Source organism: Ambystoma mexicanum, chromosome 6q (assembly GCF_040938575.1).
Source record: "Ambystoma mexicanum isolate Mex_15411 chromosome 6q, UKY_AmexF1_1, whole genome shotgun sequence".
In the NCBI taxonomy this organism is placed as follows: domain Eukaryota; kingdom Metazoa; phylum Chordata; class Amphibia; order Caudata; family Ambystomatidae; genus Ambystoma; species Ambystoma mexicanum.
In genome coordinates, this window is record NC_090937.1 from 1,612,450,868 (window position 1) to 1,612,464,205 (window position 13,338).

Consider the following 13,338-nt stretch of genomic DNA (forward strand, 5'->3'; position numbering starts at 1 on the left):
TCATCGGATTACATGACAGGACAATAAGAGGAGAGGAGAGTAGATAGGTCTTGGGGCAAGTGTGGAAAAGAGAATAAAAGGAAATAGATCATCGGATTACATGACAGGACAATAAGAGGAGAGTAGATAGGTCTTGGGGCGAGAGTGGAACAGAGAATAAAAGGAAATAGATCATCGGATTACATGACAGGACAATAAGAGGAGAGTAGATAGGTCTTGGGGCGAGTGTGGAACAGAGAATAAAAGGAAATAGATCATTGGATTACATGACAGGACAATAAGAGGAGAGTAGATAGGTCTTGGGGCGAGTGTGGAACAGAGAATAAAAGGAAATAGATCATCGGATTACATGACAGGACAATAAGAGGAGAGTAGATAGGTCTTGGGGCGAGTGTGGAACAGAGAATAAAAGGAAATAGATCATCGGATTACATGACAGGACAATAAGAGGAGAGGACAGTAGATAGGTCTTGGGGCGAGTGTGGAACAGAGAATAAAAGGAAATAGATCATCGGATTACATGACAGGACAATAAGAGGAGAGTAGACAGGTCTTGGGCGAGTGTGGAGCAGAGAATAAAAGGAAATAGATCATCAGATTACATGACAGGACAATAAGAGGAGAGGACAGTAGATAGGTCTTGGGGCGAGTGTGGAACAGAGAATAAAAGGAAATAGATCATCGGATTACATGACAGGACAATAAGAGGAGAGTAGATAGGTCTTGGGGCGAGTGTGGAACAGAGAATAAAAGGAAATAGATCATCGGATTACATGACAGGACAATAAGAGGAGAGTAGATAGGTCTTGGGGCGAGTGTGGAACAGAGAATAAAAGGAAATAGATCATCGGATTACATGACAGGAGAATAAGAGGAGAGTAGATAGGTCTTGGGGCGAGTGTGGAACAGAGAATAAAAGGAAATAGATCATCGGATTACATGACAGGACAATAAGAGGAGAGGAGAGTAGATAGGTCTTGGGGCGAGTGTGGAACAGAGAATAAAAGGAAATAGATCATCGGATTACAAGACAGGACAATAAGAGGAGAGTAGATAGGTCTTGGGGGAGTGTGGAACAGAGAATAAAAGGAAATAGATCATCGGATTTCATGACAGGACAATAAGAGGAGAGGAGAGGAGAGGAGAGTAGATAGGTCTTGGGGCGAGTGTGGAATAGAGAATAAAAGGAAATAGATCATCGGATTACATGACAGGACAATAAGAGGAGAGTAGATAGGTCTTGTGGCGAGTGTGGAACAGAGAATAAAAGGAAATAGATCATCGGATTACATGACAGGACAATAAGAGGAGAGGAGAGTAGATAGGTCTTGGGGCGAGTGTGGAACAGAGAATAAAAGGAAATAGATCATCGGATTACATGACAGGACAATAAGAGGAGAGTAGATAGATCTTGGGGCGAGTGTGGAACAGAGAATAAAAGGAAATAGATCATCGGATTACATGACAGGACAATAAGAGGAGAGTAGATAGGTCTTGGGGCAAGTGTGGAACAGAGAATAAAAGGAAATAGATCATCGGATTACATGCCAGGACAATAAGAGGAGAGTAGATAGGTCTTGGGGCGAGTGTGGAACAGAGAATAAGAGGAAATAGATCGTCGGATTACATGATGGGACAAAAAGAGGAGAGTAGATAGGTCTTGGGCCGAGTGTGGAACAGAGAATAAAAGGAAATAGATCATCGGATTACATGACAGGACAATTAGAGGAGAGTAGATAGGTCTTGGGGCGAGTGTGGAACAGAGAATAAAAGGAAATAGATTTCGGATTACAGAACAGGACAATAAGAGGAGAGTAGATAGGTCTTGAGAGGAGTGTGGAACAGAGAATACAAGGAAATAGATCATCGGATTACATGACAGGACAATAAGAGGAGAGTAGATAGGTCTTGTGGCGAGTGTGGAACAGAGAATAAAAGGAAATAGATCATCGGATTACATGACAGGACAATAAGAGGAGAGGAGAGTAGATAGGTCTTGGGGCGAGTGTGGAACAGAGAATAAAAGGAAATAGATCATCGGATTACATGACAGGACAATAAGAGGAGAGTAGATAGATCTTGGGGCGAGTGTGGAACAGAGAATAAAAGGAAATAGATCATCGGATTACATGACAGGACAATAAGAGGAGAGTAGATAGGTCTTGGGGCAAGTGTGGAACAGAGAATAAAAGGAAATAGATCATCGGATTACATGCCAGGACAATAAGAGGAGAGTAGATAGGTCTTGGGGCGAGTGTGGAACAGAGAATAAGAGGAAATAGATCGTCGGATTACATGATGGGACAAAAAGAGGAGAGTAGATAGGTCTTGGGCCGAGTGTGGAACAGAGAATAAAAGGAAATAGATCATCGGATTACATGACAGGACAATTAGAGGAGAGTAGATAGGTCTTGGGGCGAGTGTGGAACAGAGAATAAAAGGAAATAGATTTCGGATTACAGAACAGGACAATAAGAGGAGAGTAGATAGGTCTTGAGAGGAGTGTGGAACAGAGAATACAAGGAAATAGATCATCGGATTACATGCCAGGACAATAAGAGGAGAGTAGATAGGTCTTGGGGCGAGTGTGGAACAGAGAATAAGAGGAAATAGATCGTCAGATTACATGATGGGACAAAGAGAGGAGAATAGGTAGGTCTTGGGGCGAGTGTGGAACAGAGAATAAAAGGAAATAGATCATCAGTTTACATGACAGGACAATAAGAGGAGAGTAGATAGGTCTTGGGGCGAGTGTGGAACAGAGAATACAAGGAAATAGATCATCGGATTACAATGCAGGACAATAAGAGGAGAGTAGATAGGTCTTGGGGCGAGTGTGGAACAGAGAATAAAAGGAAATAGATCATCGGATTACATCACAGGAAGTACCAGTTGGGGCGAGTGTGAAACAGAGAATAAGAGGAAATAGATCATCGGTTTACATGACAGGACAATAAGAGGAGAGGAGAGTAGATAGGTCTTGGGGCGAGTGTGGAACAGAGAATAAAAGGAAATAGATCATCGGATTACATGACAGGACAATAAGAGGAGAGTAGATAGGTCTTGGGGCGAGTGTGGAACAGAGAATAAAAGGAAATAGATCATCGGATTGCATCACAGGAAGTACTAGTTGGGGCGAGTGTAAAACAGAGAATAAGAGGAAATAGATCATCGGTTTACATGACAGGACAATAAGAGGAGATTAGATAGGTCTTGGGGCGAGTGTGGAACAGAGAATAAGAGGAAATAGATCAGATGTCGAGAGATTTCCAGAACTTGGGAGCTAAGAGTGAAAAGGACCGACATTGATTTTCGGCACAAGCGGGCAAGGGACCGTAAGAGGAATTGAGACTCCGAGCATAGAGAGCGGGAAGGTACGTTGAAAGAGACGGGGGACGAAAGCTACTGAAGAGACGCATCATGGATATTTTTGGAGACAAGACAAAGAAAATTAAACAACAGGCAAGATTCAAAGGACAGCCACTGAAGGAAACGACGCGCAGGAGCAATAGAATCACGAGGGGAGAGTCAAACAGAAGAATTGAAGACAGATCTGAGGGGTGCAAGTTAATAAGCAGGAAGACCAAGAAGAAGTGATGAGCAGTAGACAGGCCGGGAGAAAATTAACGGAGAGACCAGGATGTGTGTGCCCTTCAAAGAGAGGAAAGCACAGGCCCACCTAACCTCAATAATGCTTTGCTCATGTGACTCTGAGGTAGGGTGGTACTTCCTGTGATGTCTACTGGGACTTGGCTCCCTTGGTTTATTCCACTTTCACCTTTAGGGGTAAGGGATTATTCAAGCTTTTTTAAAGCTACCTTAAATTTGCTAGTGTATACTACACAAGCTCCAATGCTGCAACCGCCAGACTGTATACAGCGGTCTGCATCCTTGATAACTGTTTTGGATCTAAGATAGATGCAATGTATGAAATAGAACTGTCCTATAAGAACAATCAGTTTCAGTTGCAAAAGGTGGCTCTGAACAGGAAGTGTACTTCCACTGATGGCCACTGGGTGCCGCTGTGGCACGTGTCTTCTGACTTAAATGGTTAATGCAATGTTCTTCAATCTAGTTAATAGCCCCGCCGCTCTGTGTCTTCAGTGCTTATTCGTCTTGATACTGCACAGGCATGAACCTCGCTCCTTTGTACCCATATCTCCTTCCACCATCTTCACCATCGTGCACTCGTGAGAAGCACAGGAGGAAGGTTTATATGTTGTAGGTATAGTCATACACATCGCAGTGGGACCGAAAAGTGGCTGTTACATTACTGGGTATAAGCACTTACAAGTGCCACAGGGGAACCTCAAGAACGCCCAAACTCTTGGAAAGGGGTCACATGTTTGTATTATTATGTTTGAATATAGTGTCAGTAACACTAAGGGCCATCCTCTCCCTCTCTCTCATCTCCCATAGGCTTTCGCCCGTTAGCCTGGGCATCACTAAATTCCAAGCTGGGATATGGTAACTCCTACTCTCTATGATCTGTCTGGCTACTAGTGAGGGCCTAAAAACAATTGCCGTATCCCGCCTATGATGACCCTAACTGGGGTCCCACAAAAAGCAAAGATCTCAAGAAGTGGCGCCTTTCAGGCACACGGGTCTCACTTAGTCGACCCTCTCATGCCCTTGAACCCCTTGCCCTGATTGTGTTTCCTTCCTTCCTTATGTCCTTCTATTCTCCCCTCATTCCCCCTCTCTCTCTCTCTCTCTCTCTCCTTCAGATGTCCTGTTTCCTGCTACTCTCCCTTGCTCTCTACTACTCACCCCTTTACTACTCTCCACTCTCTTCTCTATCATTCTCGCCTCTCCACTATCCTGATCTCCCTCTCCACTATACTACTCTCGCCTCTCCACTCCTAACACTGTTCAGTGCTCTCTCCTCTCACCACCCTCCGCTATTCTCCACACTACACTGCCCCTCCTGCTGTCTACCTCCCTTCACCTACTCATTCACTTTCTCTCACGTAGCCTCACTCACACTCTACACTCCAATTTACTCTCACTCGGTCACTCTGCTTTCCACACATGTATTCTCACACCACTTTCGCTCACCAACCAGTACCTCAGCTTGCAACACACTTCCTCTAATCCTCCTCCATGCGCTGAAGTACCATTCTTGCTGCTCTTGGTCCCTCAGTCTGCATTCTCCTCCCTTGGCTTCACCCAAACAACACACACTACCCAGTTCAATGTGTGCCCATTCATATTCTTCCAACCCTCTTATTGAACCTGTTGCCCACTTAGTGCCCTAGACCAATCGCAACCCTAATTTCTCCCCAGAGGTCATCTTGTACCGGTGCAAGGCTTTAAATGGCCGCGTAAGCCCCTCTCCATCCTCAAACATACATTGCTCGGAGTTTGCTCCTTCTCTGCACTCATGGAAGAGAGGACAGATAATATGGGCCATGAGAGGGCACTGCAGGTATGGGGTGATGACAAGTGTTACTAGACAGTTGCAGCCAGGCACTGATAGAATGGACCGATACAGAGCCCTCCCAACTCCCTCACCCACCCCCCTTCCTAGACTAAACTCTTAGGCCTCCTGCCCTACGTTGAGAGGAGCCCCCACCCCCTATACATTTGCACCTGCTTCAATTGAACCAAACAGCAATCATTTGAGACTGAACAGGGGCTTCCACTTACATGACTTAAATATCTTAGTTACAACTGATCATCAAGTGCGATGCTTGCCCTGATCCACTATCCATCATAAACATAGTGTACATATTAAAAGCATGTTCATGGATACAACACATTGATCGTGAAATGTGCCACATTACAAGATCATACATGAACCACCAATGATACTTTCTGTTCACTATTAAGAAAGTGCAGCCTCTGCTATGCAAGTGGGAGACTGCGACGCATCTCTGCAAGGCTGTCTCCAGTGGAGCGTCTTGTGTTCTAGGGGCGGTTAATAACTTCCTCCAGGAGCAAACACGATCTACATTATTCATATGACGCCTGGGGTACCGGCTCTATAAACTCTCAAATGTCTTTAATGTAAGCAGAGAGGGATCTTGTCTTCTCGACAGGGGTGGACTGGGAACCAAAAGACGCCCTGGAAATAATGTTCAAAGTGGTCCCACAGTACACATTTTCAGCAATCTCAACCCTTTTCCTATGGGAACATTTGGAAATACCACACAAAAGAGGCTCAGGGTGCAGAGGCCTAGCAGGAAAACTCCAGAGATCCCTATAGGCTAGTCCACCCCTGTCGAAGGTGCTGAGGCCTACTGGGAAATCTCCGGAGTTCCCTATAGGCCAGTCCACCCCTGTCGAAGGTGCTGAGGCCTACTGGGAAATCTCCGGAGTTCCCTATAGGCCAGTCCACCCCTGTCGAAGGTGCTGAGGCCTACTGGGAAATATCCGGAGTTCCCTATAGGCCAGTCCACCCCTGTCGAAGGTGCTGAGGTCTACTGGGAAATCTCCGGAGTTCCCTATAGGCCAGTCCACCCCTGTCGAAGGTGCTGAGGCCTACTGGGAAATCTCTGCAGTTCCCTATAGGCCAGTGTACCTCTGCTTCCAGATGTATTCATTCAGACCACCGTTATTCTTGCACTCAATGTATAATGTGAAGAGTAGGGTCTGTACCCTTCCTCCTCATTGGCTGTTTTGCCATTCAATGAAAACTGTAAACATTACAGCATCTTGTAATTCTAAACATGTGTTGTTTTGTTCATGTGTTGGAATGCCTTAATGCCAGGCTTATAATTTGCCCAGAGGTTTCTTGGAATAGACATTTGCCTTTTATCCGGACCACCTTATTGCTGGAAATTGTGCATTTTCTGTTTTTGGTTCACATTAATCTAATTTGAGTCAAAGGGCCTGATCACAAGTTTGGAGGTATTGCACTCGTTCACCCTCTCCGCATGCTGTAATTACCGGGTGGCCCATTAGGTATGTATGATCACAAGTTATGGAGACCATACCGTTATTCCCCATGCTGGAGTCCCCTGGCAGACGGGTAAAACACCCGGTAACCGTTATGACTGAGTGTTGACCACTACTGCCAAACTCAGGCCCAAAGTGTCTCATGAGCGAACATGCTCTATAAACGAGCCTCCTTATCCCATTGACCCTTGTACTACAGACTCATGTACTAGGTGAGCTTACTTTCCTTAATTGTGTTCGGATGGGATGGTGACTATTCTGATGCTGCGTAAGTTGACCAAAAAGCTGGCAGACCGCTGTGTGGAGCTATTTCTGCATTACGATAGATGGTGCCCTTGTCTGTGTCTCCAAGACCCACTCTTATTTGATCTAAGCCACCATCTAGGTGTTGGCCATCGTGCGTATATATAAAACCAATATATGGTTGGCATGTACAGAGCCCGGCAACCTTTTTGTAGATGGCTGTCCAGAAGTGATTTTATGTGTTTTAATCTTATGAAAAACAACTAAGAAGCTTAATTTGTAAAACTTGGGGTTTCCCCCAAAGTAACCCAGGGCAATCCAGACATGGATCCCTTGCTCACTGTACTTTGGAGAGGCTCCGCTTCAGCTCACTGATGAGGCCTAACAAGGCCAAAACACATGTCTGGAGTTGCTGATAGTACTCTTGTTCAGAGGAGAATTGCCTAGCATTTCAGTGCTGGACTGCCCATGTGTGTGGAACAAAGACCGATACGCAAATGTGTATTTCTCCTCTGTGAAGGGAGCTGTGAGCTAAAACGTGGTTGTAGACCCTTCTGAGTGGAAGACCTTCCATAGAACAGAGTATTTGACCTGTGTTCGGTCTCAGTTGAGGGGCTCCCACATTCTTGTTTAACAACTTAGAAGTTACTTGTGATGTTATCATTTTGCTGCCATTAATTTTGAATAATCATAGGGACTTGATTCATGTTGTATACCATTTCTGCACTGTGGCCCCAAGAAAGCAGGTATTCGGTTGTAAATGGCACTGCCTAGTGATTGGGTCCATGTTTCTGCAATGGTTTTATAGTTGAAGAGATACATTTCTGAGAGACAACTGTTTGTGGTGGATAAAACCCTGTTATGACTATCTTTTAGGTGTATATGGTATTCATTTCACTTCCACTCTACCTCCTCATTTAAGCCAATCTCATGACTTCTTGTTTTAAACATGGGATTCTGTTTCCAATAGTGATGTTTTATTTCCTGATTGTAACCCCCTTTCACCTGCATCATTACAGTCCATTCTAAGATGTTCTTGCTATATTCTTTTTCCATAAAGTGTGGAACAAATGGGTCCATGCTTGCTCTATTGCAAATTCAATTTCCATGGTGAATCGAAGGTTTTATTTTTATTTGTATTGTTGTTTTGCATTTTGTAAACCACCATGGAGGTATTGCTTTTAGTTTGGGTTCTCATTATTTGCAGATACTTCAACCCTACAACACCTTTAGTACTGCATGTTGTATGTTTGCACACTGCACATGCCTCACATGGAAAATTACCCTTCACAACTGGGAGAGCCCACATTACTGTAATTGTGGATAACTGAACCTCTTCCCAAGTCTAGCCATTCTAGTGCACTTTGGATACTCTTGCTGAATCTACGCCGGTTTCATTATATTGGAGATCTCTCCATATAGTACCAGTTTTTCAATCTGATTTTTCTAATCCTGTGTGAACGAAGGGTCTAAGTGGTGACAAAGGAAATGTCATCTTCTCTTGATGTGTTCATTCTACTGTCTACAGAGTCTGCCTGTTATCATTGCTAGCTCTTTTCTTCACCCTCTGAAATCCCTTCCGTAGGACACTCCTTTTTCTGTAAGTTTCTAATCAAGTTTATTTTCTTCTTTTTTCGATTCTGTTGGCTGCTTCTGTTGCAGAGCAAGTGTAGGAACTGTCTGATTGGTAATGTATCGCGTAGTGCATTTGGGTGGATAGCAACATAGGGCGGCAAAGAATTACGGTATGTAGCTTTTGCCGATGGTTTTACTTTAAATATCTCAAATTCAGAGTAACGTCTAAAAAATGGATTTCTCTATAAATGATGAAGTGAGCAAATCTTACGTGTAGAACTATTCATATTTTCCTTGCCAAATAAGGAGCATTTCACCAATATATATCTCCCACCTGACGCGGTGGCATTGGTGAATATTTCTGTGGCTTGAATATACTTTTATTCCAAAGATTTAGTATATAGATCCACTATGTAGGAGGATATGATAGCCCTGACCGATCTGCCTTCAAGTTGGATTTATACATTAATTTGCCCTAGAAGAAACTTCCTGTTAAAGGGTTGTCTGCATCCCGCATGATGAACAAACGCATGTCTTCTTCTATATTAGAATGTTAATGCATTAAGCACTCTTTGGTGTTCTCTACAGTTGTCTGTTGGGGAGTCCTGGTAAAGTTATTGAACATCTATACGTTTCTGGTCATATGCCTCAAGACCCAGTCTTCTATGATACTGATCATGTGTGTGCTATCTTTGACATATGATTTTTGTTTATTTTTTTATTTGTTTTATTTGGTTGGATAATATAATCATCCTTTCAAATATATAACAAATCATCAAATTACATCATGTTAAAATGATTTCATCAAACAAAATATAATCTCCTTCAGATTCGGCACATACATTAACGATACCATAAAATCACTGTTTCATTTCATTAGATTTCATTGTTCATCCTTTCACTTTTAGGGAAAATTGCATCCAAGAAATGAACTATTGCCACTCGTACTGCCAATTTGAAGCTGTAAAAATGTGTTGGCAAATTTCACTCAGTTCCATATTACAGTAGATATCCACTAAGTGTTTCTTAAAGTAGATTTTGCGTTTAATGGACAACATGGGACGGATCATTATGCAATGTTCCAAAGTTTCTTTTTCAGATTAATCTAAGCAGGAATGAAAATAGTTCAATTATATTGGAATTAGTGTCCTTCTGGCCATAATCTTTCTTATCGACCATAGGTTCAGCCTGAATCTTAAATATTGATCACGTATATATGGTGACGGACATTTGGTAAGGTAATCAGCCATTTTGCGATAACTTTTGTGTGTTCATATCAGGTATGTGTTGCTTGAATATTGAAATGCGTATCTAATTTGGTGAAAAAATGTAATGAAGATGTTTAAGTCACAGAAGTATCCACTCATGTTAAATCTCACAATTGCTGTTTTTAGACTTGTATAGGTTTCAAGTTGTATTTTGCAATTCTATCGGCAGCGCATTCCACTCCGGATGCCCCGTGCAGTTCATGTTCAGTCTCGTGTTGAGACCTCCTGGAAAATCAGTGGGTGGTCACCGACAGTCTTACATCTGTGGGTCTACAGTGTTGGTTTCTGACTCAACTCAAACAAAATGAAGGGACAAATCGAAAGAGGTCTAAATGTCCTGCCCTCTGTGATCTCTACACACAAGGGATCCACATCCTCCCGGTTCTTGGGTATGTTCTGCATCTCTTTCTGAGATTACTAGATCAAGGAAAGTCCGGTGGTCGATCAGGTTTGTAGATGGCATTTAAACACTAAGCCCAGCTGAAGGGGCTGCCACCGGGCTTAGCTTCAAGATCCTCATTAGCGTTAGCATCGGTAAGGTGGGCCATGGCTGTCATCTGTCATCTGCGCACCCCCGCAGATGCATTCCTGCCGCATGTCTCCATGCTTCCTCCACTACTTCATGGCTCTTGAAGAAGGACTCTGGTGGGCCCTCTTGGCTGCTGTTCACATGGGGGGGTTAGGGGAGTGTGGCGTCTCTCAGAGAAATAGGCTTTACTGTCCCATAACCTATGCAATCTGTTCTCACTCACCCCAGAGGAGGCTCAGCCCCCGAGGATATGCAGTTGGCTGCTACACATGTCCTTTGATTTAGTTCCTGACCCACCTTACACATAACCTAGTTCTGCCAGGATGTTTACCTCTCTGCCCTTATAAGGCTGACACTCACTCCGGGTCCAGGCTAGCCATGGGTGAAAGACTGCTATTACCTGGAAACGTCCCCTGGCCTTGTGTCTCCCTCCGCCCCCCCTACCCATCTCATAAATCTGGGGGTTGTTCATGTTCTGTAAAAATGCACCAGGACCTGGAACCCCCCACAAATGTACCATGTTGCTAGATAAACATTGCTTCATTGCACCGGCTACTCAGAAGCCAGCGACCACTAAAGTCCAAACTGTTCCTCACCATTCCATTCGAATGTGGGAGGGGGGGACCGAGGGAGCAGCAAGCGCCCGAGTAGATTCCAAGTTTCAATGCCAGCCCATCCACCCTGCCAGGATAGGTAAGTGCCGTGAACCGGGCAGGACCATGTGCACACATCACACCATTAATGCTACTCCGGGCCAGATCACATGCGTGCTGCTAAATCATGCCAGGGGCTTTAGGAAATGGTGCTCATTGAATGGCCAGACAGTGACATGCGGTGTCCTCTCTCAACAGAGTGCCGGGAGATCCTCCTCCAGCTGATGTTGGACATCATGAAAGAGCTGATGGAGAAGGGAGAAGAGGAGGAGTGCTGCGTGGAGCTGCTCAGCCACATCCTGGAAGTTCTCTACAAAGCTGAGCATGTACGTACCAAGCGCCCAGAAGCCCTCACAGTAATTAACATTGCTTTCCAGTGGCCAAAGTAGAACATTCCCTTACTACATGCGTACTGTGCTCCTCATCAAGCGCCCAGAAGTCCTCACAGTAATTAACATTGCTTTCCAGTGGCCAAAGTAGAACATTCCCTTACCACATACGTACTGTGCTACTCGTCAAGCACCCAGAAGCCCTCACAGTAATTAACATTGCTTTCCAGTGGCTAAAGTAGAACATTCCCTTACCACGTTGTACAATCCTAAAGAAATGTCTTACATAACTGCAAAATAAGCAGAGTTTCCGGTTTTATGTGGACACAATTCAGCTAGCCAGCCTTTAATGCTTACAGATTTGTTTTCAAAACAGCAAAGCTTTACTGTGTACAGTGAGTTTCAGCTGTCTTCAAGCAGTAAGTTAGTGTGACCTTGATTTGATGACAGCTCAGAGAACTTTGGATGAGTGATGATGAGTGAGTGCTCTAAGTGTGTCATTTAGGACATGAGCTGGCGGGCCGGAGGATGGCCGGTGGGTGAGCTCGTGTCTACAGTGATCCTAAAGAGAAACTGAAACCTTGTAGAAAGTGAATGACTAAAGAGTCACACTTCTAATGCCTGTTCCTTATGCGTCCTACTTGGGAGCGTCTGGCTTCCACTATAACAGTGTCTATGGCAGTGAGTCACGTTGTCGGGTAGTCTCGCCTGCCAGCTCAGCAGCATCTTCCAATGGCCTTAATGCAGAGGGAATGGAACAGAGTGCCTGCAGGCGTATTTGTGTGTTTCCCTTCAAATTTCCTAGATGGTCAGCACTTTCGGAGAAGGGAGATCCATCGCTGCGCATACAACACTGCCCCTCCAGCGGGGTAGCTGGCCTAGGGTGTTGGGACAGGAACTCTTTTGGGGTGTCTTCACCTGTGCGTTATTCATGCTCAGAATTGTAGCCTTATACATATATTAACCATTTCTTGATTCTGGCTAGAGGTCGGGCAGGCGTGCTGTCAAATAAGGGGGATGAGTAGTTTATGATCCGATGCGGACTTAAACTTCAGATGCCGTTTGTACAGGTGGCATTTCTTCAACACCCACACAACTCATGGCCTCTCTCTCGATCTGGGAATACATGGCTCTGAGGTTTTACGCACTTGTTTGACATTTTCAGGGCCCATCCATTATTAAGTATTGAGATAGCACGAGGGCTGGCATCGGCATTGATTACTGTGTCTTTATGTCAATCTAGGAAGTTATGGTGTCATTATGAAGAACACCCTTGGTCTTCTGGAAGGGCTCTTGGTTGTGTGTTCTTCACTCCCACTCATTGATCAACATGACCGGGTCACATAGAGGAACCATAAGATTCCCATCGTTGGGCTCAATCTTCCACAGTAACCAGACATGCCCAGAAAGATTAGCAGTTCCATGACAGCTTTCGCAGGTGGTGACCCTTTAATGTTTTTCACTTTTTTTGGGTAATCTCTAAAGCCTTTAGGGATGAAGAAGCCTTGCCAGGTGTTCTTCCCCATCTGTGGGTGCTTACGGAGATCATCACTGAAGTTGATGACGACATCAAGGCAGCTTCGCTTGCGCCACATCCTGTCTTGGCAGACCTGTGCGGCTGAAGTGTTGCCAAAGTTCAGTTGTTTGGTATTTTTAAGCCCTGTGTGTCTGCAGTTATGCGGCATACATCTTTGCTCAGTTTCGGATGGTGGTTGCTTGGCAGCAGATACAGATTTTAGAATACTTTGGCACCTGCAATGTGTTGATCAGGCAGGTCATTGAACTTTGGGTATAATGTCTCTTTCTCTGAAGATAGTCCAGCTGGGAGGTCCATGCGGATG

General features: G+C 44.5%; 1 protein-coding gene across 1 annotated transcript in view; it reads left to right on the forward strand.

Annotated features, from left to right (window-relative positions):
- LOC138516908 (dedicator of cytokinesis protein 2-like) overlaps window positions 1–13,338 on the forward strand; it is a 2,920,848-nt gene that overhangs the window by 944,485 nt on the left and 1,963,025 nt on the right. The window contains exon 26 of the mRNA XM_069632364.1: window positions 11,367–11,494. Coding sequence (XP_069488465.1) covers window positions 11,367–11,494 — 128 coding nt within the window. The remainder of the gene's footprint in view (window positions 1–11,366; window positions 11,495–13,338) is intronic.